General features: G+C 46.6%; 1 protein-coding gene across 2 annotated transcripts in view; it reads left to right on the top strand.

Annotated features, from left to right (window-relative positions):
- Positions 1–27,814, top strand: part of UBE3C (ubiquitin protein ligase E3C) — a 118,317-nt gene that overhangs the window by 77,758 nt on the left and 12,745 nt on the right. For both annotated transcript variants that reach the window (XM_082661965.1, XM_082661964.1), the window contains exons 18-21: positions 3,310–3,557; positions 20,622–20,834; positions 27,446–27,634; positions 27,733–27,799. In XM_082661965.1, coding sequence (XP_082518091.1) covers positions 3,310–3,557; positions 20,622–20,834; positions 27,446–27,634; positions 27,733–27,799 — 717 coding nt within the window. The remainder of the gene's footprint in view (positions 1–3,309; positions 3,558–20,621; positions 20,835–27,445; positions 27,635–27,732; positions 27,800–27,814) is intronic.

Below are 27,814 nucleotides of genomic sequence, written 5' to 3'. Positions count from 1 at the left end.
GTTTACAGAAATGAGCTTCAGGGAACCACAGAATCTCAGTTCTGGCCACAATTGAGGAAGTGACGTCTGTGAGTGGCTGTGGAGCCTCTGAGATACAAAGACCCGCCCCCCGCTTCCCCCCCACACACACAGAAGATTAGTGCTGCGGTTTGAATGAGAGGGTTAGCGGTTTGGGTGAGAGGGTCAGCGGTTTGGATGAGGGTTAGCGGTTTGGATGAGAGGATTAGTGGTTTGGGTGAGAGGGTTAGTGGTTTGGATGAGAGGGTTAGTGGTTTGGATGAGGGTTAGCGGTTTGGATGAGGGTTAGTGGTTTGGATGAGAGGGTTAGCGGTTTGGGTGAGAGGGTTAGTGGTTTGGGTGAGGGTTAGCGGTTTGGATGAGAGGGTTAGCGGTTTGGATGAGAGGGTTAGCGGTTTGGATGAGGGTTAGCGGTTTGGGTGAGAGGGTTAGCGGTTTGGGTGAGAGGGTTAGCGGTTTGGATGAGGGGGTTAGTGGTTTGGATGAGGGGGTTAGCGGTTTGGATGAGAGGGTTAGTGGTTTGGATGAGGGTTAGCGGTTTGGATGAGAGGGTTAGTGGTTTGGATGAGAGGGTTAGTGGTTTGGATGAGGGTTAGCGGTTTGGATGAGAGGGTTAGCGATTTGGATGAGAGGGTTAGCGGTTTGGATGAGGGTTAGCAGTTTGGATGAGGGTTAGCGGTTTGGGTGAGAGGGTTAGTGGTTTGGGTGAGAGGGTTAGTGGTTTGGATGAGGGTTAGCGGTTTGGATGAGAGGGTTAGCGATTTGGATGAGAGGGTTAGTGGTTTGGGTGAGGGTTAGCGGTTTGGATGAGAGGGTTGGCGGTTTGGATGAGGGTTAGCGGTTTGGGTGAGAGGGTTAGCGGTTTGGATGAGAGGGTTAGCGGTTTGGATGAGAGGGTTAGTGGTTTGGATGAGGGTTAGCGGTTTGGATGAGGGTTAGCGGTTTGGATGAGAGGGTTAGCGGTTTGGATGAGAGGGTTAGCGGTTTGGGTGAGAGGGTTAGCGGTTTGGATGAGGGTTAGTGGTTTGGATGAGAGGGTTAGCGATTTGGATGAGAGGGTTAGTGGTTTGGGTGAGGGTTAGCGGTTTGGATGAGAGGGTTAGCGGTTTGGATGAGGGTTAGTGGTTTGGGTGAGAGGGTTAGCGGTTTGGATGAGAGGGTTAGTGGTTTGGATGAGAGGGTTAGCGGTTTGGATGAGAGGGTTAGTGGTTTGGATGAGAAGATTAGTGGTTTGGATGAGGGTTAGTGGTTTGGATGAGAGGGTTAGTGGTTTGGATGAGAGGGTTAGCGGTTTGGATGAGGGTTAGCGGTTTGGATGAGGGTTAGTGGTTTGGATGAGACGGTTAGTGGTTTGGATGAGGGCTAGCGGGCGGGCCTTGGCAGAGCACCACCGCTTACAGAATGTTTACACTTTGAATTTTTCAGAAACCTGCCGCTGCTCACTGTTGACATTCAGTCTGAGAAATACTGTACATGACAAATAAATGCTTGTAGTTTATCCTGAAAACTGAGTGTTGAGAAGATATATGTAAAGGCCACAGAGAACCAGCTGTGCTTTTGTGTTGCATCCGCGGTTGTCTGCTTAGAATTCTTCCTGCATTTAACCTAGGCCTTGAGGGTGAACATGCTTGGTAATTGTATTGATCAAAATAGATGCAGATAACACTGTTTGTGGAATTTAATCATCAGTGAAAAGCATGTTCTTCATTTAAGTGTAGTTAAATTTTAAAAATAAAAGAATGTGTTTTAGTAGGAAAGAACCTATGCTTTGTAGGTGATAGACATGTTTTAAAATTACAGTACTACCCTTTACAATATTAGCTGTATGTCCTTGGGTAAATCATTCAGCCTTCCCTGTCCTTGGATTTCTCACACGAGAATGGGGATTATTCTTAACCCAGAGGTTGTTAAAGGGTTGGAAGTGATTAATGTATGTGAAATTCCTGGCGTGAGTTCTGCCAGCTCGGGGTAGACGTCAGCGGTGGTTATTCCCTCACAAGCACGAGCGCAAGAGGGCGCTGCTGCTGCCTCTGGTCGGGTTTGTTTACTCCTGAGAGAGGTGTGGGCACTGCACTGCCCTAGAGGAGAGCTCGCCAGGCACAGCTTTTGTCCCTGTGGCAGGATGGGTGGGCGGCCCTCTCCTGTGCAGGCGCCGTGGGCCTCAGTCCACACGTTAAACTGTCGGCCCTGTTTGAAGGGTAGCATAGAATATTCACACCCCAGGTCCTGTGACCTCAGTACTGACACTCGCACATCACAGTGCTGGGGTTCAGCTGAACCGACATTCTGCTAAACCCCTTTCCGGGGTGTTTTCTAGAGCTCACCTGTCCCCTGAGATGCTTTGGGTCAGATACGTGTGGGCGACTGCACACTGCTGGAAAGACAGCTACAGCGCGGACCCGGGTGCGGCCCTGCGACCTGGGTTCAGTCGCCCTCCACCTGCGGCTTTTGATGTGCAAAGCACCAAAGGACATTGGTGGGAGACGGTGAAGGACGTGTCAGTTACTTCGTCAGACCTGTTCCCTGACTAAGCCAGGGAGCCCCTGGTTTTGACTTGTGGTAGAAGCACGTCTACTGGCCCGTATTTGGGGCCTGTGCCCTGAAGCCTGTGTCGGAGGCTGTTGCATTCACTGCAAGTGAGTCCGGGGCCTGGCATCCCTACTGTTCAGTGCTGTCCTTATGAGGACCTGTGTGGAAATGCCCCTCACATGCCAGGCAGACTTCAGCAACTTAAAAATTGCATATTGTGGCACATTATGTAACCAAAAATGTCCCCCATTTTTCAGCCAAACATCGTTTTAACTGATGCAGATTCTGGTGTTCTGACTCGTGTCCTGCGCCTCTTTCCAAGGGTCTTTGTGATGTTAACTTCGTAGACATCTGCTTTGTTCGTTTATCTTTTTGCCTTTCTTGGTAATAGTTTTCTGTTCCAGTATTATCCTTAGGTCCTCAATTCCGTTCCCCTCTTCCTGGTATTTGAGTTTGTTACATCCTTTAGCATATGTGGGATAACTGTACTTTCTGCCAAACACACCTCCCCCGCCTCACTCCATTCTTGGTCTGTCAGTATCAGTGCAAAGGAACGTCTCTCTTCTTCCCATTGTGGGCTCTGAGGGAAATACTGGTCAGTCTGTCGCATTGTCTCTTTTTAATGTTGATTTTTTTTTAAGTCTTGCATTAAAATATTTTTAATATTCTTGCTCCCCTTACCTAACTTCCTGTAATACCAGCTTATTTTATTGCTTTTTAAAAAAATATTTTCTCCTTGCCCCATCCCCCCTCTTTTAACAGAGCCTGATTTGAAAAAGCGGATCCGTGTGCACTTACTCAATGCACATGGCCTGGACGAAGCTGGCATTGACGGTGGTGGTATTTTCAGAGAGTTTCTAAATGAACTACTGAAGTCGGGGTTTAACCCCAACCAGGGCTTCTTTAAGACCACTAACGAAGGGCTGCTGTACCCCAACCCAGCTGCCCAGATGCTTGTGGGGGAGTCCTTTGCCAGACATTACTACTTCCTGGGCAGGATGCTTGGAAAGGTAAAGTAAACTTTATGTCAAAACGGGTCTCAGACCGCGGGGTGAGGAAACGCGGTGCCTCTGCGTGGCTACGCCTGTCTCGTCGAAGGTCCTTGTTCAGAATTGCTTGAGCCATTTTGATGAGCCCCTGAACCGTGTTTTCTTACGTAATAACTGCTTTGTAGCATCATGCACTTCATACACAGTTACGCACATTTAAAAGCTATTGATACAGCGTAGAAAACATGGGAAGCATGATATAAAATTCTGTTTATCTGCTAGCACAGGTATGAGTACTGTAAATATTTTGTCTTTCCACAGTTGCTCTTGTTGATAATCAGTGTTAAAAGTGATTCTTTTAAGGTTCTATAAAATTTTCAAAGTGCTGTGAGGTGGAAGGCCATAGTTATTCAGTGTAGTTTGTGTTATATACGTTGTATGCAGATTCTTGAAAATTGGCCACTTAAGGATATTACGGTAATGCTGTAGTAACCAGAATGTTACATCTGATGGTATACACCATCTATACAAACACACCTTACCCTTCATTGTAAATGAAAGGAAAACTTAGTTATATAACGTAGTGGAAACTTCCTAGTTAATGGTGAAACTTTCAAAGCACACCTTCCCATGAGAGTCAGAGCAGGACGAAGGTACCCACTGAGGCCAGTCCCACTTACTGTTGAACTAGAGCAGTGCTGGCCTTAGTCTGTTCAGGCTGCTGTAACAAGATCCCACAGACTGGGTGGCTTACAGACAACAAAAATTGACCTCTCGCAGTTCTGGAGCCTGGCGTCTGAGATCAGGGCACCGCGTGGTTTTATCTGGTGGAGGCCCCTTTTCCTGGTTCAGAGCTGGTGCCTGCTCCCTGGGTCTTCACATGGCAGAAGGGGGCGAGGGAGCTCCGTGGGGCTTCTTTGCAAGGGCTCTAATTCCATTCACGAGGGCTCCACCCTCGTGCCCTAAGCACCAGGGGCCCCACCTCCTGACGCCATCACAGTGTGCGGGGTTTGGGGGAAACGCAGACGTTCAGACCGTGGCATAGCTTGTGGGCTGCCATAGGCGGGGCGTAGGAGGGGGGGCTCCAGTTACGTTGGGAGGGGCTCTTCACCACAGCTCGGGCCCAGTCCCCCAAGAAAGGGATTCTTCTTTTTTTTCTTTTTAATTGATTACTAGCATTTTAAGCTATGGAAACATTTACATATAAGGTTATTTTGTTTGCTTCTTTGCACTTAAATAGTGTTGATAATTACTAATCCTAACAGGATGTGGCTGGCAAGTATCCCACTAAAATCAGTAATTGAAACTTACGCTGTTGCAAGTGAGGTGGAAAATCATCTGGTTATTCCCATAGGAAATTGAAAATGAATGATTCTTGGTTTTTGAATGAATGAATGAATGAATTCGTTCCACCAGTCGTAACTTACAGAGCATGGTGTGTTTGGGGACGTGTGCAGGGATTCCCCGGTACTCAAACTAACTACCAAGTACTCACGGTCATGACAGACAAAAAGTTTTACCCCAAGTCCACCGTCTGAGTCAGCAGCCCATTGCAGTGTCTAGTGGGTGGAGGTGGGAGGATCGTGTGGGTGCTGCGGTCCAGCCTCGGGCCTCCTGGCCAGCCCGCCTCGTCAGAGTGAGGAGATGTCTTCTGCCCCCTTCCTGGCTCCCAGCACCCACTTCTGCCAGGCACCGGGCCCAGTTCAGAAGATCCCTTCCTCAAGTTAGTTCCCGTTTCTCTTCATACTGGGATGTTTCTTGCAGTATAGAAGGAAGATGTAACTTCTCCCTGGTTCTGGAAAGTATCGTGCACAGTGCACACACCGTGGCCACTAACTACTGAGATTGATGATAAATGAAGTTCATGCTTTATGTTGCCCAAGAACCTGAGTGTGTTGTTATACAGATAGGTAAACATTTTTCATGGTATTTTGGGGAAATTTGTTAGGGTTTTTGGATCGTCTAGGAATGCATTTTTATTTCCACTGTTTGAAATAGTAGAACAGGAACGCCTGATATTTAATATTTACTATCCAACACATTTTTAGAGACGGGCTGGATTATAACACAAGGACTGTAATCAGTACGGCTTCTGAAAGTCAAAGGAGTGACCAGAGGTGACAGTCTGAACCTAAGGGCAGCAAACTACAGCCCCTGAGCAAGTCTACCCGCCTATTTTATTGTTTGTTTGTTTTCTCTTTTTTAAAAAAAAGGCTTCACTGGAATATCATTTCCATATTGTCTGTGGCTGCTTTCCCCGGGGGCAGAGCTGAGCAGTGCTGAAGTATGTGCTGCTGGGCCCTTTCCAGGACAGGTTTGCCAGCCCTGCCGGGGGGGCCAGCCGCCAACCAGACCATAAAGGGCCGGTGTGTCCCATGATGACAAGTTGGCTCTTCATCCCGTGGGTCGTGCAGAATCACTGTGTTCAGCAAATGGCTGAGGTGACAGACTTTGTACATTTTTAGGGAGACCCTGTGGAACCCATGCGGAGAATGGCTTTTAGAGACGAGGACAGCAATCCGGTCCTGAGTGACGGTGCCCTGATTACCTAGCGTCATGCTGTGAGGTCAGGTCAGCTGAGGACTGAAACGTGACCACTGGATTTATCAGCAAGTGTTTGTTTTCTGGGTGTTTTTTTCTTGTAACGTTTTATTGAGATAGAATTCTCAAACCGTGCAATTCACCCGTTTAAAAGGTACAATTCAGCGGTTTCGGTGCATTCACAGATTTGTACGACTGTCACTGCAAATTTAGAACCTTTTCATCACCTGTGTCCATTAACGGTTACTCCTCCCTTCCCACCCCCAAGACCTAGGCGAACACTAATCTACTTCTTGTTGCTTACTCTACTATTAATTAATCTGTTAAGGTACCGTTTGTCTCTTATTTGTGCCTTATTCTGCACATTTCCCGTAAATTGAATCATGACATGTGGCCTTTTGTGGTTGGCTTCTGTCACTCAGCATGTTTCCAGGGACCACTCACGTTGTGCCATGTGTCAGTACTTCACTCCTTCTATTGCCAGTTAATATTCTGTTGTAGGATGTAACCACATTTATGTAACCATCCCTCAGCTGGTGGACATGAGGGGGGTAGTCGGTGGTGATGTTTTTAGTGGGGTGGCATGATAGACATGAGTTTGCTTTGGGGTGAGGTAAAGGAAATGGAAGGGTTACAGGTGGAAAGAGTGTCGGTGGCCTTTTCAGCCGGCTTGGCTCCCGAGGGAAGGAGAGAGAGGATCTCTAGAGAAAGCACAAGTTCCAGAGAAGAATGGGTGGATGGTTTGGTCGGTGTTCAAAGATAGGGTAGCAGTCTGCGGTGAAGTGTCCATGGGTAAAGAACCAGACGGGGGGTGGTCTGGAATCCTGGGAGAGGCACAGCGAAGAACTGATGAGCAGGTGTGACCCAGAGCTGCACCCCCTGCAGGAACTTGCTGCGATGGCGCAGATGTTGTCTGGCTGCCCTGGGGCTGGTGCAGGGAATCTCCTTGTGATGTCGTCGTTCTCATCAGCTTGGGTGTCAGCAGCCGCTGTGGCTCGGGGCTGCGGCGTTGAGCAGCCCTGGGGCTGGTGGAGGGCCGGGGGCCATCTCTGCTAGACGAGGTGAGAGGGGGCAGCCACTGGTGAGCGCCCGGCTGGCGCAGGGCTGCACTGTGGTGTCTGGAGAGACTGTGCAGAGTGAGCACATGGGGAGGAGGGCCCAAGGAGGTGCAGTCTCAGTAGGGAAGAAAGTGTACCAAGGAGGAGGAGTGAGCAACGTGCTGAAGGCAGCTGGGAGGTCAGGAAGGTGGGGCTACGAGGGGCGCAGCTCTGCTGGGGCGGTGACACTGAGCCAGCAGCAGGCGGAGTGCAAGCCACGCTCAGAGCTCAGTGTCCAGGGGTGATTACTCAGCAGCTTTACCGTCTTTGAATAAGTAAGTAAGAGACTAATGTTGCTACGTAATCATTTTCTATAAAAACTAATCAGAACTATAATCATTTTCAACTTTACAATTAAATTCCTTTATTTGTAGTTCTGTTCTCTGTGGTACGTATTATGTTAAACAGACCTTCCCTTGAAGCTTAGTGTATGGAGTTGCCCATTTGAGAAGCACCTTAATTAAAAATTGATGCCTGCAGAGTAGGTGACGCTCTTGTGACTTATTTTGAAGTAACAGTTTTTTTGAAGTACAATTCACATTCCGTAAAATCCAGCCTTTGAAAGAGTACAGTTCAGTGGGCTTTAGTACGTTCACTGAGTTGTGCAGCCATCTCCACTGTAATTTCAGAACAGATCCTAAAAAAGGAAACCCCATGTTCATTAGCAGTTGTTCCCCATTCTGCTCCAGTCCTATCAGCCCTGGGCCACCACTAACCTACTTCCTGTCTCTGTGATCTGCGTGTTCTGGACATTTCATATAAATGGACTCACACAATATGTGGCCTTCTGTGACTGATTTCTTTGCCTCGGCGTAATGTTTTCAGGGCTCCTCCATACTGTAGCGTATATCAGCACTTCGTTCCTTCTTTGTCTCCTGTGAATACGTGCTGTAGTTTATCAGTTCGCCATTTGATGGATCGTTGGGTTGTTTCTGCTATTGGCTCTTATGAGTAATGCTGCTGTGGACACTCATGGACAGTATATTTTCATTTCTCTTGCCAAGAGAAATACATACCTAGGAGTGGAAGTGTTGGGTCATATGGTGACTATATCAAAATGTCCGCACCCTTTTACAATCCCACCAGCAATGTATGCGAGTTTCATTTTCTCCACATCCTTGCCAACACTTACTATTGTCTGTCTTTTTTTGGTAACACCCGTCCCGGTGGGTGTGAAGTGGTGTGTCATTATGGTTTTGATTTGCATTTCCCTGATGATTAATGATGTTGAACATCTTTTCGTGTGCTTCTTGTCTTCTGTGGAGAAATGTCTATTCAGGCCCATTTCCTAAACTGAGTTGTTTGCCTGTCATTAAGTCCTTTATATATTCTAGTTTCAAGTCCCTTATTAGGTACGTGGTCTGCAAATATTATCTCCTTTTCTTTGGGTTGTCTTTCATTTTCTTGATGTTCTCCTTAGAAGCACAAAAGTTTTTAATTTTGTTTTTCTTGTGTTGCCTTATCTAAGAAACCATTGCCTAATCCAGGGTCACAAAAATATATACCGGAGGGCTTCCCTGGTGGCGCAGTGGTTGAGAGTCCACCTGCCGATGCAGGGAATACGGGTTCATGCCCTGGTCCTGGAGGATCCCACATGCCGCGGAGCGGCTGGGCCCGTGAGCCATGGCTGCTGAGCCTGCGCGTCCGGAGCCTGTGCTCCACAGCGGGAGAGGCCACAACAGTGAGAGGCCTGCGTACCCCCCCCCCAAAAAAAAAAAAAAAAAAAATATATATATATATATATACACCTGAATGTTCTTCTAAAAGTTTTGTAGTTTTAGCTCTTATATTTGTCTTTGATTCTTTTTTTTTTTAACATCTTTATTGGAGTATAATTGCTTTACAATGGTGTGTTAGTTTCTGCTTTATAACAAAGTGAATCTGTTATACATATGTCCCCATATCTCTTCCCTCTTGCATCTCCCTCCCTCCCACCCTCCCTGTCCCACCCCTCTAGGTGGTCACAGAGCACTGAGCTGATCTCCCTGTGCTATGCGGCTGCTTCGAGTTTATTTCTGTAGATGGTGTGAGTTAAGAGTTTCCTCTATATTCTTTTTCGTATGGATGTCCAGCTGTCCCAGCACCATTTGTTGAAAAGACTGTCTTGGCACTCTTGTTGAGAGTTAGCTGACCACAAATGTAAGGGTTTATTTCTGAACTCTTGATTCTATTTCATTGATCTCTATGTCTAGCCTTATGCTAGTGTGACACTGTTTTGATTACTGTAGCTCTGTAGTAAGTTTTGTGTTGTGTGTGTGTGTGTGTGTGTTAATGACAAATGGTAATGGAACTCCAGGCCTAACAAAGCAGCGGGGTAGTGAGAATCGGTATGTCCTGGATATAAAAATCATGCTCCTTAAAAAAAAAAAAATCATGCTCCTTTATTTGTATCTCTTTGAGATGCATCATTATAGGCCCAGTTATTATTTATTTGTTCAGATTCCAAATGTCGCTATTTTAATAATACAGACTTTAAGCGTTCTTCAACTTTAGTAATGGGCTTCAGCCTGACCTCACCATTTTAACAGTATGTTTTCTTCAGGCTCCCCTTATTTCAGTGACAAATTTCAGACATTGACCTGATGTTAGATTCCTTAGCATAAATTTCAAACAGATCATTTTCTCGCCTTAATTCATTTTAAGGCATAATGTGTCTCTCCCACCTGGAGCTGTGTGCTGTCCTTGGTGTCAGTTCTCAGGGAGATAGTATCCCTCCCTGTCAGTGGTCCCTTTCGACTCAGTCTCAGCTTCCTCCCAAGGATGTCAGTTTCATAACCCATTGCACGAAAATCTTTGAAAGGATGAGCTGTCGTTCTTTCTGTGAAGATGAGCCTTTATTTTGATAGCCTAACCTGAAATACTCCCTAAATTCAGTGGTTCTCATACAGTGCAGTGACAGACAGCAGAGTAATTTTATTTGCATAAATTAAATCTTATTACCGTTCTATATTATTTTTCCTTCCTGAGTGTATGAATTGTCCAATCTTGATTCATGTAGAGGCAGGATAAGTACGAGATGATCCTGGCTCGCGGAAGCTTTCTGGCTCACTGGTAGCTCTGTGCGTCGCTGGTCAGTGACGTGCTGCTCGCATTGAGAATTGTCCTGACGACACAGTCTTGGAAAGTGCTGTAGATTCAGAGGGGATAACAGATCGCTCTCACTGCTGTACTCTGGAATATTTTCTTTTTTTATTTTATTTATTTATTTTTGGCTGCGTTGGGTCTCTGTCGCTGCGCACGGGCTTTCTCTAGTTGCGGCTAGCAGGGGCTACTCTTCGTTGCGGTGCTCGGGCTTCTCATCGTGGTGGCTTCTCTTGTTGCAGAGCACGGGCTCTAGGCACGCGGGCTTCAGTAGTTGTGGCTCGTGGGCTCTAGAGCACAGGCTCAGTAGTTGTGGTGCACGGGCTTAGTTGCTTCGCGACATGTGGGATCTTCCCAGACCAGGGCTCGAACCCGTGTCCCCTGCGTTGGCAGGTGGATGAATAACCACTGCACCACCAGGGAAGCCCTGGAATATGTTACCTCTTTAAACCAGATTCCAGGGAGAAAAATTTGGCATCTAAACCTTTCTCCTAAAAATGAAGTTTGTATAAATTCTATCTCAGAGCTCTTTAAAATAATGAAGTTTAGACAAAACCAGTAACAAAACTATAGTTTTTTGAGGATCGTACTTAATTTAGTTCCTCACTTTAAGGATTTTACTCATATAATTTTCTGCATGGAAATTCCTAAGGGAGCAGTAGTTTCTAAAACATATCTGATCACAAATGGTTAAACTTTGTACCAACATGTTAAAAATTGTCCAGATCTAAGTGAGTGTAATAGTATAGCACTAATAGTGTGGTATCTGAACATTAAATCTTTAAGAGAAGAAAATTGTATATTGATTGATTATGATATTTATTGGGTCATAATGTATTTAAATTTTCTTTAATGCATATGTTAGTGATTGTTTACTGTGATGAAGTGCAGAGAGGTCTTCAGGAGCACTCCTACATAGGAAGAATTGCCTCATGTCACTGGTCACTTCTCCATTAAAAGTTCCATTAGCAGATGATTCCTGCTTTGGTGTGGGTTGTGATTGCATTTTATCGCCTGTAAATCAGGCTCTAGACAGGGAATAAATAAACAGCTCAAGGATGTGGTAATGTCATCTTGAACTTTTTTTTTTTTAACAGTTAGAAGCACCTACGTCCATTTAAGCCGATTAAGTTCAGAATATTTATTGAAGGAAATCTTTCATCGTATTTGAATTCTGTTTGGAACTAGCTCTTTTTTTCTTGCTTCAGAATATTGATTTAATTGAAACAGAATGCCTGTAAATCAAATTATTTGATAATATCTTGATCATATATTTCAAATTTTTAATTAGCAGATGGTGAAACTTCAGCATAGTTTATAATTTTGTATTGAGTAGAATTCAGCACTTACTGTATCATAGAGTATAATATTGGCAGTTAACAGTTTATCCTGAGATTTTTGAGAGCTGGGAGAATTTATTTTTCTATTCGTTAGAGTCCTTTTATAAAATGCTCACAGATTTGCAGAAGCTTTAAAACTGTTGATTGAGGTGAGTAGTAGTCATTTAAGTTACTTTGGTCCTCAAATGGCAAAGCTTCTCTTTTGTAATATCTTGTTTTGAACTCTCAGACTCATTAAGGGTCAGCATCCGATTGTCATCAGACTGAGTGCTCTGAGCCTAAAGTTAATATATCTTCCCCTTAGGTCTTCTTAAACATAACGTTCAGTAAATAGTTGGGCATTCTGTGCTTAGCACAGGCCTTCCAAACAATGTTAAGACTTTTTTTCCTTTGATGTCAGCAAATTTCAGAAGCAACCTTTCTCTGAATCTCCCTGTTAACCACAGGGGACGATTCATCACGAGTTTGCTCTTGTTGACCTTCAGCTTTTTTTGGAAACAGAAAAATCAAAGATCATAATTTATAAATATGAACAACTTATAATTTACAAATGATTATTTTGTTTGAACCTTATCCCTTCTGAGAATTGTACCTGCTTTTACAGCATTCTAATCACAATTTATATTCTTTTCCATTAAAAACAAAGCACTGCCAAATCTGGAGATGATTCTTCTTTTTGCTAGTTAAGGTCATCGTTTTCTATGTAAGTTTATTTCTTCAAAATTAAACATGAGGGCTTCCCCGGTGGCGCAGTGGTTGAGGGTCTGCCTGCCGATGCAGGGGACGCGGGTTCGTGCCCCGGTCCGGGAGGATCCCACATGCCGCGGAGCGGCTGGGCCCATGAGCCATGGCCGCTGAGCATGCGTGTCCGGAGCCTGTGCTCCGCAACGGGAGAGGCCACAGCAGTGAGAGGCCCGCGTACCGCAAAAAAAAAAAAAAAAAAAATTAAACGTGAAATTAAAATAGTTTACAGTAAAAATGGCAGGTGTATTCCAGAATTCAGTTGATTCCAGTACCAAAAATATTATTGTAGTTTTAGCCATTCTGAGATACTCACCAAAATTCTTTCTGCTCCCACATAAAGTAGATCTTGCTTACTATTGAGATATCCCTTCTCATATTTTTTTAAGCACTCCCAAACACTAGTTTAACATGGGTCACTATTAACACTGGGGCCATTTTCCTTTTTCTAAGCCATGTTAGATTCTCACCAGGAAAATTAGGAACACAGACTCTTGCTGGTGCTGCGTAAAGTGTATTGCATGTCTTTCCCTGCCTTTATTTGTGCAATAAGGGCAATAATTATCTAAAAATAAATTCGGCCCATTTAAATCCTTCTAAACACTTAAAATGAGTAAATTTCCTTTATGAAAAGGTAGCCAAGTGAAGATGTATATTGCTGCTCTTGTTTCTAAAATTGGGATAACTTTGTTTGGGAGATAGCAGTAGGTTGGTGTTCTCCTCCGTGAGTGAGACAGACCGGGCTGGGAGTCCTGGTTCCAGCAGCGGGGATCTGAGCAGAGGAGCGATAGCATAAGAGTTATGTTTAACAGGCCTCCTGGCCTCTGCTGTTAGTAGCCCAGGGCGTCCCTGGTGGCGCGGTGGATAAGAATCCACCTGCCAATGCAGGGGACACGGGTTCGAGCCTTGGTTCAGGAAGATCCCACCTGCCGCGGAGCAGCTAAGCCCGTGTGCCACAACTACTGAGCCCACACGCCACAACTACTGAAGCCCGTGTGCCTAGAGCCCGTGCTCCGCAACAAGAGAAGTCACCGCAATGAGAAGCCCGTGCACCGCAACTAGAGAAAGCCCGCGCGAAGCAACAGACCCAACACAGCCAAAAATAAATAAGTAAATAAATAAAAAGAAGTAGCCCAAGTGGCAGCAGGAACCCAAGGACTGGGTGATGTCACCCAGGAGTGGGTGTGGCTACAGAAAAGGCCTTTCTGAGACTTAGAGTTCAGGGAGTGAAGGAGAATTTAGCAACACAAGTTCAGAAGAAGCAGCCAGAAAGGTCGGGAGAAAACCAGGAAAGTGTTCTTTTGGAAGGGTTTATCTGGAAGCCAAATGAAGACTGTTTCAAGGGAGAGAGAATGACACGTCGGGTCAGGTGCTACCCGTAGGTCAGGTAGATAAGGACCGAGAGGTGACCATTTCTGCCAGCAGTGTGGACAAGCAGCTTTCCTGGAGTGGTGGAGGCCAGAGCCTCTGCACACGGGTCGAGAAAATGGAAGCCGTGTCTTCCAGAAGTACCTACCTTACGGTGTCCTGGAGCCTGTATCCCTACAGAAATAGTGCGTATACTCGGCAAAACACACGAGCTGGAGTGTTTATAGCAGCCCGATACTGCACAGCCCGAACTGCAACCCGCAGGGGCCCCGGGGCCTGCCGGCCGCGCCCGGAAAGTCGCGGGGGTTGAAGGGCGTCTCGCGGGGGTGGGTGGCAGCCGGGCCACCAGGGTCGCCGGCCAGGCAGGTGCCTGCGTGCTTTTGCCCTGGGTGGGGGGCTGGGCTGCAGCCTGTCCCACAGCTGGGGAGGGGCTGGGAAGGGGGGCCGGCAGGCAGCAACCCCCAGTCTTCTAAGGGGTGGCTGCCGGAGGGAGACGTGAGCCGTGGCTTCAAGGGCAAGGAGGCAGAGCTGCTGCCCTGGCGGTGGGGAGGGAGGGATGGAGGGAGGGGAGGGGAGGGTCGGTACTTTGGAGCAAGGCTGAGCTGGCAGGGCTCCTGGGCGGCAGTGCACAGCCTGGTGCCCAGACGGGCGCGTCCCCGCTCGGGACACCTAGGGACTCTGAGAGATGGAAAGCAGACCCTTGACTGCCCGGGGCTGGGGGTGTGAAATGTTCAAAAACCAATCGTGGTGATGGTTGCTCAACTCTGAATATCTGAACCACTGGATTGTTCGCTTTAAATGGGTGAATTGTCCGGTACGTGAATTATATCTCAGCAAAGCTGTTACTAAAAAGTAGTGCTGTAATATGGTAGTTTGGTAGAGCCTTAATGTCAGAGGGATTAGGGGAGGGGGAGGTCAGTGTGAGGTGGGTTCGTGGGTGGGGCATGTCACAGATATCATCGCCCTCGTTAGTTAGCAAGGGTCCTCAGTACCTGGCAGTGACGCCTCCTACCTTTGAGGGACACCAGGATCCTCACAGTTCAAAAGTCTAATATTTTATTATCCTGCTGGTGAAAGTAGAATTTTTAAACCTGCAAAATGTGTTCTTTTAATTACGGAGAAAAGTTCTTGGTTGTATGGGGTACCTTAACGAGTGTCTTTCCAGGAGCAGGAATATAACAGCTGCTCTAGAACTCCCAGATATTTACTTCTTTTTTTCTTTTGGCCGCGCCGTGCGGCATACTGGACTCTAGTTCCCTGATCAGGGGTCGAACCCGTGCCTCCTGCAGTGGAAGCGCAGAGTCTTAACCACTGGACCGCCAGGGAAGTCCCAATATTTACTTCTTGTGGGTAGAAATGGGAGTGTGGGTTTTGTCACTTTGGCTGTGGAGACGTGAGTGCTTTATCGTCTGGAGACCTTCTGGTGGGCCCAGTGGGAGGAGCAGAGCAGCCTCTGTGGAGCCTGAGCTGGGGGGAGGGGCCTGGGGGGCGGCAGTCGCTGGACAGAGTCGCTGTCACACCGTGGGTGGGTTTCTGGATACCCAGTGAGGAAAACAGGATTGAGGCGTGAACTCTCATCCCCTACCCGTCTAGCATCCTCACAGGATTTCAGGAGTGAAAGAGCTGTTTTTGAAAATAAAGCTGTCAAACCCTCCGTGAGGGTTATCAGTTGCCATGAACAAGTAAAAACCTCTCCTTCGCTTCCAGGGCTGGTGGGACACCTCGTCCCCCTGGGTGGCAATGGCGCAGGTGAGACCGGACACACAACGTGTGCCGTGTCGCTGAGGGTCAGGCAGCGGTGTGGACAGAGGGGTACAGGAGTAAGCGGTGCGGAAGGGTTTGAAATGAAGCCCCATACACATAGTTTTGCATAACCTGAAATGTCTCAAAAGAGAATAAATGGTTTTTTGCAAACAAGTTCATGGATGCAGAATTCCATCCTGCAGATCAGCGGTCCCTAGCACACAGTTGGCATTTGATAAATCTGCCAGATGACTAGGCGCTGTGTGTTGTACGTGGACTTGCACTGAAGATCAGATGTGTCTCCCGCCCTGCAGGGGCTTATCATAAAAACCAGTAGTAGCCCCAGAGACCATGGTTTTCAACTCTCAGTTGTTAATTCTGAAGTAGCTACTAAATTAAGCAGCACACTGCTGTCAGCTTGCACTCTCATTTTACATACCTTTTAGTTGTCAAACTCCAAGGCTAGCATGATCTGAAATAATTAAAATTATCTCCTTGCTCAATGAGAGTGGCTTTAAAACAAGACATCTCTGATATAGTTTTTAGATTAAGTTATAAATGTTCACTTTAGAACTACCTGAAGATTGATAGAGATGCATTTGAAAAGCATTATTTTTTTTTTATTGATTCTTAATGTAGTAAATTACTGGAGTTATGTGGCCACAAACAAACGGCCTGAGGTGCGGCTCACATTGGCTCTCCCGGTAGGCCATGGTTTGCATTAATTGCATTGCGACTGCACTTACTTATATTAAAAGGCTTCTACCGTAATTAATCCTTTTCATTTCAAATCATTTTGGCACAATTTCTAGCTATAAACACTCATAAAGGACAGTTGAAAAATGCGTTATAGGGTTTTTTTCAATATACCTATTGCTATTTTTTCATGACAAGTAGTTATTGATATGCTTCTAGGAACAAGTGTGGTGCAGCTGACTGAGAATTAAGGCCAGTATGAAAAACGCTAAGTGGATTATTTTGCATAAGAAATTGGCAGTTTTGAAGTTGTATAATTAACCTGTGTTTAGAAAATACCTTGATTTATGCTTACATTTGTATCTCAGTTGCATACATTATGGAAATTTAATTTATAACCCATTTAGCTGATGCAATCATAGTTTTTAGTGCTGTCATTTATTAGTGCTTGTATATTAAATGCTCTAAAGGTTTAAACCTGCCTCGTGTAAAAAATTATACCTATGCATTTACATTTTATGAGTCACAGTGGGATTTCTGTTTAAAATTCAGGTAGCTCTGATAGATTTAGCAAACTTCACAGGTTTATTGTTACTAATGCAGAAATGGCAAACAATGACCTTATATATTGAACATCGGATGATTTACACCTTGAGTTTACTTTACAGTCCACTGTACAAATGAGGCTTTTCTTCAACACCTGGGATCAATCACGTCGTCTTCTGCAGAATGCTCTCCTTGGCTTTGACGGCATCATTCATTTAGAAGTAATGGGGTTTATAAGTGCTTCAGGTTAATAGTATTAGCCATTCTTAACTTGAAGCAAACCGTGGCTTCTCCAAACAGCTCAGTCTTTACATTATCAGTAGATGACTTAAGTGCCAGTTGCCATTTTATTACTCATTCTCTAATTAAGAAGTCCCTTTATGCCATCTTTTCAAAATTAATTGGGTCATCATTAGTCTTCAAATCAAATAAGAGCACAGGGACATAACAGTCCAGTTTCCCTGGCACAGAGCATCTGTGGTCTCCACTGGGGGAAGATGGGGAGCCTGGCCTCCTGAGACGTGGTGACGCGGTGACGTCCCTCGGGAGTGTGGCTCATGGTGCCTGCCGGCCAGTAGCTTCTGAACCGAAGCCAGTGCACTCTGGGTGTTTACTTCTGGGAGGATGTTTCATAGCTGTTTCCTAGTTTCCTGCAGTCATATTAGGGGGTGAGAGTTTGAAATGTGGGTCTCGGGGGGTATCTGAGCTTTCTCTGGACGTTTAGGGGGAAAGGGGGAAGCATGCATATGAGTGCGCAAGGGTCAGTGATTATAGACTGCCACCCGAGTATGAGACAGAACAGCGGTCCCCAGCCTTTTTGGCGCTAGGGACCAGTTTCGTGGAAGACAGTTTTTCCACGGGGCGGCGGGGAGGAGGGTATGGTTCAGGCAATAATGTGAGCGATGTGGGGAGCGGCAGGTGCAGCTTCGCTCGCTCGCCCATGCGCCACTCACCTCCTGCTGCGCGGCCCGGTTCCTAACAGGCCCCGGACCGGTACCAGTCTGCAGCCCGGGGGTTGGGGACCCCTGAGATAGAGGGTTCAGCAGTGCAGTAGTGCTGGAAGCTGTGACCATGGAAGGGTCCCTCCCACGGTGCACAGTGGCACAAGGCTGCCATCTTTAATGTGGGGAAGGTGGGAGGGGCAGTGCCAGCTCACTCTGGCATTAGTTACGTCACACAGGTCTGTCTCACTAGACCCTGTGCTTAGCCTTTAGCGTGTGTGGGTGTGGCCAGGTGGGTGGCCTCCTGGAAGAGTGACTTCTGAAGTTAATTTCATGGCTGAGAGATCACCCCTTAGATTAAATTTTGCTTTATTTTAGTTGCATGCGTAGCATCATAGCACTGAATCCTCACACGTGGTTTAAAGAAGATCTGAGTGTGTCACACGGCATAGCTGATGGTAGGGGTCGCTAAGGCAGAGTTAGTCCAACCCTCACACCCTGTCTGTCCTTCTGGGGTCACAGACGGCCCTGCAAACAGAGAAAGGTCCCTGATCCCCTGTGCTCAAGGCGACGCTTCCAGCTCTGCATTTACCAAGCGAGGGACTGACACCCCTTCTCCCCTGAGAGCGGGGGTGACTACAGTCATGGGAGCTTCTCAGAGGATCCGTGTCTCTGCAGATCAGATGTATGGTAACAAAAATGGCCTTTGCGGGGGAAATCCAGATTTCCCCTTGACTTGCACGTAAGAATCACTTACCTTACAGTCAGTCGGATCTTCCAGGGGCCAAATGGAAATGCGGTCACTGATGCTGCCTGCTTAGCAGAACGCCTGTTACGTAGCAAGCGTTCGATAAGCGGTAACTATTTTCATTAGAACATTTTTGACAAGAAAGGTTTGTTGGGGCTTCTAAGTCATCTGCTACAATAGAATAAGAACGCTTCTGAGAACTACAGCGCGCTTCTGATGGCTTGTCGCATTTCACAGCCTCGGGCCACAGGGGTACTTATCGTGCCAGGGGAACCCGGACATTATGTTGGAAAACTTTATATGATTGTATTTCCTACCCTCCTTTGCTGGAGAATCTCTGGAGATTAATATAGTGATACTAACACTTAGTGTAATCCACACTGGTCATCAGGGAAATGTAATTTAAAACCACAATGAGATTAGATTACCCCGTTGCACCAACCGGAATAACTAAACCTTAAGAGTGACAGTACTGATAGTTGGTGAGAATGTAGACCAGTTAGAACCTTCCTGCATTGCTGGTCATGACGAAAAGAAATTGTGTTTTGGAAGACAGCATGTCAGTGTCTAATATAGTTAAACCTTCCTTGTGCTCCAGTACTTCCACTGTCACCCAGCCTGCTCAGGTATATAATAAAGAGAAGTCAGAGCACAGACCCACAGAAAGGCAGGCCAGTGACTGATATAGCAGCGCTATGATTGTAGCCGAGACTGGAGACCACTCACCTGTCCATCGTCATGTGACTAGGTAGAGCTGTTAACAACGGTAACATAGGTGAATCTCAAAAACAGTATGTTGTGAGAAGACAGATATGAAAGGACACATACTGTATAGCCCCAATTATGAAGCTCCAGAACTGGCAACACTTACCTGTGGTGACAGTAGAGTGAGGGTTAGCTTGAGGGAGGGAGGGTGTTGACTGAGGACTGAGGGGGCGCTAGGTTTGGGGAGGGGGTGTAAGTGTTCTCTGTTGTGATCTGAACGGTCGTTACACAGCTGTGAGCAAGTACTGGCGTGTTGTACATTTCACTTTATGTAAATTATACCTTAATATAAATAGTTGCAAAAATCATGACACATTGCCATCCTTAGACGTAAAGGTAGACAGTAACTTACAGGGAAAACACTGATCTGGGCATCAGGGAATCTGGGTTTTGACACCAGTTTTGCTGCCTACTAACTCAATACTGGACAATCTCCTGAGTTCTAAGGCCCGATCTCTTCATTTTACAGTATGTGTTGGCAAACTACAGCCTGTGGGCCCGTAGCCTGCCACCTAGGTTTGTATGGTCACCGAGCTAAGAATGCTTTTTTTTTTCCCCCATTTGATGGTGAAAAAAAAATCTAAAGAAGAAGAAGATTTCTTGACATTGGAAATGACCTGAAACCCAGCCTTGGCACACATTGTGCTCCTTTTGTGCTAAAGGGCAGAGTGGAGGGGTGGCCACCGACGTGGTCTGGCCTGCCGTTGTGGGTGGAATTGTGACCCCCCCCAAAGATGTGCTCAACTCCTAATACCCTTACCTGTGATGCGACATTCGGAAAGATGGGTCTTTGCATATGTAGGCAAGCTCAGGTGAGGTCATATTGGGTAGAGTGGGTCCCAGAATCCAGTGACTGGCATCTTCATAAGAGAAAGGAGAGGGACACACACAAGGGGAGACCAGCACGTCCAGAGGCAGAGGCTGGAGGGGCACAGCAACAGGCCAGGGCCCAGCAAGGTGCCGGCAACGCTGGAGCTGGAAGAGGCAGGAAGGACCCTCCCCTAGCGCCCGCCCCGAGAGCGTGGCCCTGCTGCCACCTTGATTTCAGGCCTTCAGACGGGGAGACGGTAAGTTTCTGTTGTTTGAAGCCACCCGGTCTGTGGTGCTTTGTTACAGCAGCCCTAGGAGACTGATGCACCTGCAGAACACTTCACAGAAAGCACCTGGCAGGCTCCTGCAGCATGAAGGCTGTGGCTCTCAAAAACTCCCATTGGCGTTTCAGCCCCAAAATCCTTTGGTAGTCTGTTCTAGAAGTTTCTACGTAGTGAATGTATGCATCGAATGCTTAAACTGTGGCCTGGCACGTGGTAAACGCTCACCAAATACTAGCTTCCACCGTCCTCCTCATGGAGGAGAATCGTCTGCTCTCTTAGGATTCTGTTAAATATCGAATTGGACATACGTTTTCTCATTTTTAGGAAGTATGAAGAAAGAGTTCTTATGAAATGCTAATCAGTGGTCTTTGCTCTCATTTGAAGGCTCTCTATGAAAATATGCTGGTGGAATTGCCCTTCGCTGGCTTTTTCCTGTCCAAGCTGCTTGGAACCAGCGCGGACGTGGACATCCACCACCTGGCGTCCTTAGACCCCGAAGTGTATAAGAATTTGCTGTTTCTCAAGAGCTACGAAGGTGACGTGGAGGAGCTGGGGTTGAACTTCACTGTGGTGAACAACGACCTCGGAGAGGCACAGGTGGGTCGGGGCTCTGGTGTGCAGAGACGTTTGCATTCCGCGGTATGAGCTTGTGCGCATCTTCCTTGGAAGAGTCCCGGGGCTGAAAGCAGAGCTGGGGGAGTTCTGGTGGTGAGCGCGGCCCTCGCCACCCCTCGTGGTGCCAGGCTGCCAGGCACAGCAGCCGTCCTCCTGTGACGGTCACTCGCGTGGCTGTGGGCTAACCTTGCCTCTCGCCTCACTTCTGGAGCCTCGGGGGCGGGCAGTGCTCCTTTGTCCTCATCCAGCCGGGTGGCCCTCGGCAGCCCTTAACGCGGGCCGCAGGCCTTCACTGTCCACCTGCGTGCTTCTGTTGTTTTTATCCTTGAGAAAAGTAAATAACATACCAGAGAGTCAAGCTAAGGTTTTGAATAGCTGCTTTATTGAGATACGATCCGTGTACCATGAATTCCGCCCTGTAGCCTGTACAAGGTGGGTTAGTACGACCAGCTCCAGCATCCACGTTTAGGACACTGTTATCACCACGGAGACACCGTGTGCCCAGTAGCACGTCCCGCCCGTCCTCAGTCTAGGCGAGCACTGGCCCACTTCCTGTCGCTGTGCACTTGTCTCTTCTGGGTGTTTTTCACACCTGGAACCTTAGGGTGTGTGGCCTCTGGTGCCTAGCTTCGTTCACTGGGTGCTGCAGGTGTACTTCACTCTCTTTTCTGGCCAGTTGATGTATGTGATGATGTATATGTGGATGTAGCACGTATCCTTCACCAGCTGATAAGTGTTCGGGGTATTTCCACTTTTTGGCTCTTAGGAGTAATACTGCTATGAACACTCATGTACACCGTACGTACTGAACGATTTAACACCCAGGATTTGCTTCGGATGTTGTGAGAACCGGGCCGGCAGGTGAAGGCACAGGTGGCCTAGATTGGCCGCGAGGTGGAGCTTACTGAAGCTGGTGGTGGAGGTGGGCGTGGGGGGTCATCGTACAATTCTGTCTACTTGAACACGCGCGCACGTGATCCCGCAGTCTGCAGACCTTTAAAAGATGCACACAGGCGAATCGAATTGTTTGAGCACTTTGGAAGGCACATTTGTTAATATCTCGTTGGATTTCTGAAGTAACCAACTGTTACCATAATGCTGGTTGGGTGTTCGTGTTTCCGGTTACTTTCAAGTGCCTCTTGCTGCCCTGTGCAATAATAATAATATCCAGTTAATTCTGGATAAAATAAGGAAGATAATGAGTGACCCTAAAGGTTAAGATTTAAGATTGTAGAGCAATTTTGACTAACTGAAGGATAAAACGTAATTTTTTCTCCCTGATTAAAATCGTTCCATGTAGCATTTTCGCTTTATATTTCTCCGTATCAATTAATTTCTCTTTTCCTATTAGTTATACTCCATCACCAGTATTTCCATTTTCGGAAGTCTTTTCTCCGTTCTGCCATTTAATATGAACGCTTTATTTGGTAAGAGTTTAAGTGAACTGTGTACATCAAATATAACTATATTATGTTACAGTTTCATTTAACATTCTAATGAGGATGGATTGTGATGGTCATGTAATATGTTAATGAGACACACTAACATACTAGGAGAAACGATAGAATAAAAATCAAATGTTTAAGAGTAGTCGTGACCTGATGTCTATTTGAAACTTTAATATTGTCTTACTACATGTATATTTATATTTTCAGTCAGATTAAAAACATTCCAACTCTTAAAAAAAAGAGTAACCAACCGTGCTTTTCTGACCTATATTTGGTTTTCATAGAAGTTGTCTCTTTCGCAGGAGAGATGCATCTTTTCTGCTGTTCTTACGTAGATTGATAATCTTTTCTGAATCTAGTAGTTGGACTTTAACTATGAAAGTATTGTTATCTTTAAACTTTGTACTTGCTTCTCTAAGCTTCTGTTACTCCTTGGTTTCTAGTCCAGGCTTTCCAAGGTTGTCGGCTTTGCCAGCTTAGAAGTATCTGTGTGTCCAGGAGGTCCGTAGTGTCCAGTCCAGGCCGCGTGGACCACGCACTGACCCCACGGGTGACTGAGCCCTGTGGCGCAGCGCTGACCCCGTCTGGATCGACGCGGCTTCGAGTGTTTCCTGTGGTGTCGCCTGCTTGCCTCCATGCCTGTTCTTCCCTCCTTCATCGTTCAGGAGGGGTTGGTGGCGCTCTGTGCGCCGGCCAGTGGGCTGTGCGGAGGAGATTGCCTTTAACTGTAAGCGCACACTCATTCTAACCGGAGGCAGATATGATCTGCCTTGTGAGATCTGTAGTTAGTAGTAGCTCAAAAGGAGTGCTCCCATCCAAGTAGATCAGGGAGGGCTGCCCGGAAGAGGCTCTGGGTGGGTGATGAGGGGTCACCAGGTAGGTAAACAGATGGATTTGGAAGTGGCTGAAGTTTCACAGGCTTGGAGGAGGGTAGGTAGACAGAGCCAAGAAGTCTGGGCTTTATCCTGTCGTCCATGGAGAACCGTTCAGGGCCTTGGGCTTTAGGAAGGCTAAACGTACGCTCAGGAAGAGAGCCGGTGTTTCATTTAGCTGATTTGGGGGTGTTTCGGGGTAAGAGAGCCTAACAGGTGCGTTTCAGAGCTAGTAGGAAAACTAATAATAAGACACTTGCGCCTCCTGTCAGCGGAAGCTGAGGTTCTGGTTCTGTGAGTCAGGGCGGGTCCTGGGTGTTCTCTGGGTCAGGTGGTTCCAGGATTCAGAGGAACCACAGTTTGGTTAGGCAGTGAAAAAGCTTTTAACGAGAGCAGTTTGACCGTAATTTTCATTTGTAAAATTACGTTCTGTGGGTCAGTGTCTTGGACTAAGTAGATTTTATTTGAGTCGGACAAGGGGTGGGGCAGGCAGGACATTCCAGAGTTTCTTCTTTTCCAGACTGATGAACATGCTATTGTTAGGTGTGTCACGTTTGTTTATCCATCTGTTGATGGACATTACAGTTGTTTCAGCTATCGTGAATAATGATGCCATGGCTGTTGCTGTATAAATATCTTTTGGGGTCCCTGTTTTCAGTTATTTTGGGTGTATACCTAAAAGTGGAATTGTTGGGTCACATGGCAGTTCTGGGTTTAACTTTTTGAGGACCCTCTATACTGTTTTCACATGATGTTACATTCCTGCCAGCAGTGCACAAGGGTTCCGATTTTTCCACATACTTGTCTGCACTGTTGTTTTCCGCTTCCTTTTCTCTCTGTTTTTTAATAATAGCCCTCCTAGCGGGTGTGAAGTGCCGCTTCACTGTGGTGCTACACATAGTGCACAGTGCTGTGCTGTAGTACCGGGAGTCCCTCAGGAAAACTAAGACTTAGTGTCTTTTCATTGGCTTCCCCCCTTGACTACAGAACTGTTCTGTGGTTTATTCTCCATCGTGATGTCTTCCAAAACTGAAGCAAAAAGCGTACACAAGGGCTTCCCTGGTGGCGCGGTGGTTGAGAGTCCACCTGCCGATGCAGGGGACACGGGTTCGTGCCCCGGTCCGGGAAGATCCCACAGGCCGCGGAGCAGCTGGGCCCGTGCGCCATGGCCGCTGAGCCTGCGCGTCCGGAGCCTGTGCTCCGCAACGGGAGAGGCCACAGCAGTGAGAGGCCCATGTACGACAAAAAAAAAAAGCTCCCTGTTTCAGAAATAGGTGACTAAATCCTGAACAGGAATAAAGGAAATAGTGCTTCCTGAGACCTCCTCCTTCCTCCTGCTTGGTCGCCTAGGCATCTTTGAGAACTGGCATCGATGCTGTGAGATAAAAGGATGAGGGGCTGAGAACCAGATTTCATTTGCTTGTTTTGTTTTGACCTCTTCTTCCATCTCATAGAGCTGAAATTTCAGCACTGCAAAACTGAGATGTTTTTTTAGAGATGGGATTTATTATTGTCCGAAGGAAATGTCAACATGCAGACAGTGATGCTGCTGTTGCCTCGCTCCACCTAGTGGCACAACTTAGAAGAAACGAAATAAAAGCTTTGGGGCCGTCGCCGAGGCCTTTGCTAATGGGGGTATTTCCCATTTTCCTTCTGAAATAGACGGTAATGGTGAGATGTCGCATATGTAAGCGTTCCATTAAAGCGCCACTGATAATACTGGAATCTGTTAAAAGCAGAAGTGTGAAGTCAGGATGTTCCAGTTATTCATAGAAATTCCCACTGAGTAGAGAGATTATAGATGATAATGCGTAAGAATAATTATACTAAAGAATCTAATTGGAAAAATTAAAGTCACTGGTAAAGTACCTAATTTGGGGAGAGATCGTATGGATTTCTGTAGAAATATATGTAAAAACCTAGTTCTCATATACAGGTTTAGGTTTATAAAACATCACGATTTAAAGATATGTAATATGCAAATACTCATTATGCTGGCAGGTTATGTTAATGAATCCTCCCTTTTAAAATAACGTGTTGCTCTCCAGTTTCTTCTTTAGTGTAATCAGTGTGGCTGCTTGTTAGCCTACTCAGAAGTGAACCTGAGACTTTAGATTACTAACTTATGCACGTGTCTCCCTTGAGGAAATGCTCAGGGTTTAAGATGGAGCCATAAATAATCGTCTGTTCTGTAGACGAGCACTGAACTTGCCTCATGCGAGCCTGGCTAAAGCCCTGGTTATGCTGCTTTGCTGTGTGACCTTGGGCGAGTCACAGACCCCGTGCTCGTCTTCAGAAGGGGATGAGCTGCCGTGAGGATGAAATGAGCCCCTGTGCTGAGTGACGGCTGCGGGGGGCGGGGGCAGAGCGTGCGGTGCCTGTGCACTCCCAAGGGCCGTAAGGTATAGACGTCCAGGGCGGCAGAGAGGAGAGCTCTTGCTTTAAAGATTCCGTGTTTAAAGATTTAAATATGCCCCTCAAAACGGAACTCTGAGGACAGATTTGACGTGATTTAAACATACATAGCTTTTTAGGTGTAGCCTGAGAGAGGAGCTTAAATTACCAGCGTAACCACTTCACAGTTACTAGAAATGTCAGTGCTGTCTGATTACTCAGGTAACGGGGGCTTTGGAAGCTCTTTAAACGATACCTTCACGGGTCCTTTTTCTTCCAGAGCACACAGTACATCATCATTTATTATCTGCTTTTAATCCACTTAAAGGAAGCGGGGTGGTGTCTTAGCTGTGGAAACAGAACCGCAGCTCCTGTGGCTCGGGTGACGGGAGGCCTGTCGGGAGAGCGGCACAAGAGACAGCGCGGCCTCGCCCCAGAGCCCCTCCTCGGACCTGGCGGTTCCAGCCCTGAGAACGCGAATTAGTGAGCAGTGAAGCGTCATCTGACACAGCTGCACAGCTTTGATAGCACTAGATGGTTGTATAACCATCAGACAGAGGATAATTTAAGTAAAGCCATCACCAGCTCTTAAAACAGCCCTTTCTGTAAAGTGATAAAACAATTGGGGTAAAATGGCATCACCCCGAGGGAGGGGGGTGTCCTTGTTGCACTTGGAATATAATAACTACCAAGAGCCTAAAGGCTGTGAAGGAAATCACGGCGGGGGGAGGGTATCGGTCATTTTCCCATGGTCCATAATCTAAGCATTCCTCTGCCTTTACCCCCCAAGTTTGCGCTCTACTTACTGGGCGTATTGAGCCTGTTTTGAATGTTACCCAGTTTCCACTGGCAGCAGTCCCTTACTGAATAGCCCCTCCACTCTGGAACGTCTTTGTTCGCTATTTCGGAGGTGTTTATATTTCTTTATACTTGGCATACATTACCTCATCCACACGCATTGAGAATGCATTTCTTCTGTCTAAGCACTAGTAAACGAGGATTCCGAAGTCTACTCTGGTAAATTAGGCTTACGTGTTTGTAGCTGTCTGTGGAGTTTTGTCTAGTCAGCTTTGCTTTTGTGAGTTTACATAGTCACAATTCCAGGATGGACAAAGCAAGTGTCACCGTGCCACAGAGTTCAGGGCCGGGTGACTTCTCTGTGGCACACAGTGAAGTGAGGTGCGGGGCACCCGAGTCCAGGCTCCCCATCTCCGCTGCGGCTCATTCCCCCCAACGCTCCAGGGATGCTTCCCAGGGGTTCCTGACCCTGCGATTTTCTGAGTGTCGTTACACAGTGATAAAGAAGTTCTTTCTAATGCTTGCAGATACATGAGAAATGGAGTTATTTCTAGTGATTACCACTACCCTTTATATCATATTCAAAGTACTTTATGGTAGTAATATGGAAACAGAGAAATATATGCTACCTATATGTGCAAGTAAGAATACTCATTTTACTACAACCTTAATTCCTTAAGCTGCGTTTTCTCCAAAATGAATCCCTTCTGACTTGTGCTGATCATTCGGTTCATATATTTGCACTTTGTGATTTCTTTTTTGTTTAATTAATTTTTTTTATTGCCCTGTGTGATTTCTCATTATTATTTTTCTAATGGAATTGCCATGATTACATTGTAGCATCATTCCTTGGTACTTTGGAGAAAGCCGGGGTGGTTAATGATCTTAAAGACGGAATAAGATGCCAAGCTTTGGAGGGTCCCATCAGAGGACTCTTCCATCTGTGAGGCCACATGTACTGGTTTTCACTAAGATTGTCGTGTATAGAGCAACACAGTCAAGTTCCCTTGAAACAGTTGTTCTTACTCTTGTTTTACCCTATACTTTGAGAAGTTTTTGACTCTTATTTTCATATTCACAGGTGGTTGAACTAAAATTCGGTGGAAAAGATATCCCGGTGAGCAGTGCCAACCGGATTGCGTACATCCACCTGGTGGCCGACTATCGGCTGAACAGGCAGATCCGCCAGCACTGCCTGGCGTTCCGGCAGGGCCTGGCCAACGTGGTGAGCCTGGAGTGGCTGCGGATGTTCGACCAGCAGGAGATCCAGGTCCACTTCTTGCACCTGGGGACACGGGTGTTTCCTGATGTGAAAGGCCTTCTTAAAATCTGCCTCCAGTTTTATAACCTGAACTTTTGTTTTTTCAGGTATTAATTTCTGGTGCACAAGTTCCCATAAGTCTGGAGGACTTAAAATCCTTTACAAACTATTCAGGTATGTTATCACTAC

The sequence above is a fragment of the Grampus griseus genome, assembly GCF_964374135.1.
Source record: "Grampus griseus genome assembly, chromosome: 9".
NCBI lineage: Eukaryota > Metazoa > Chordata > Mammalia > Artiodactyla > Delphinidae > Grampus > Grampus griseus.
This window is presented reverse-complemented; position numbering and strand designations above follow the sequence as displayed.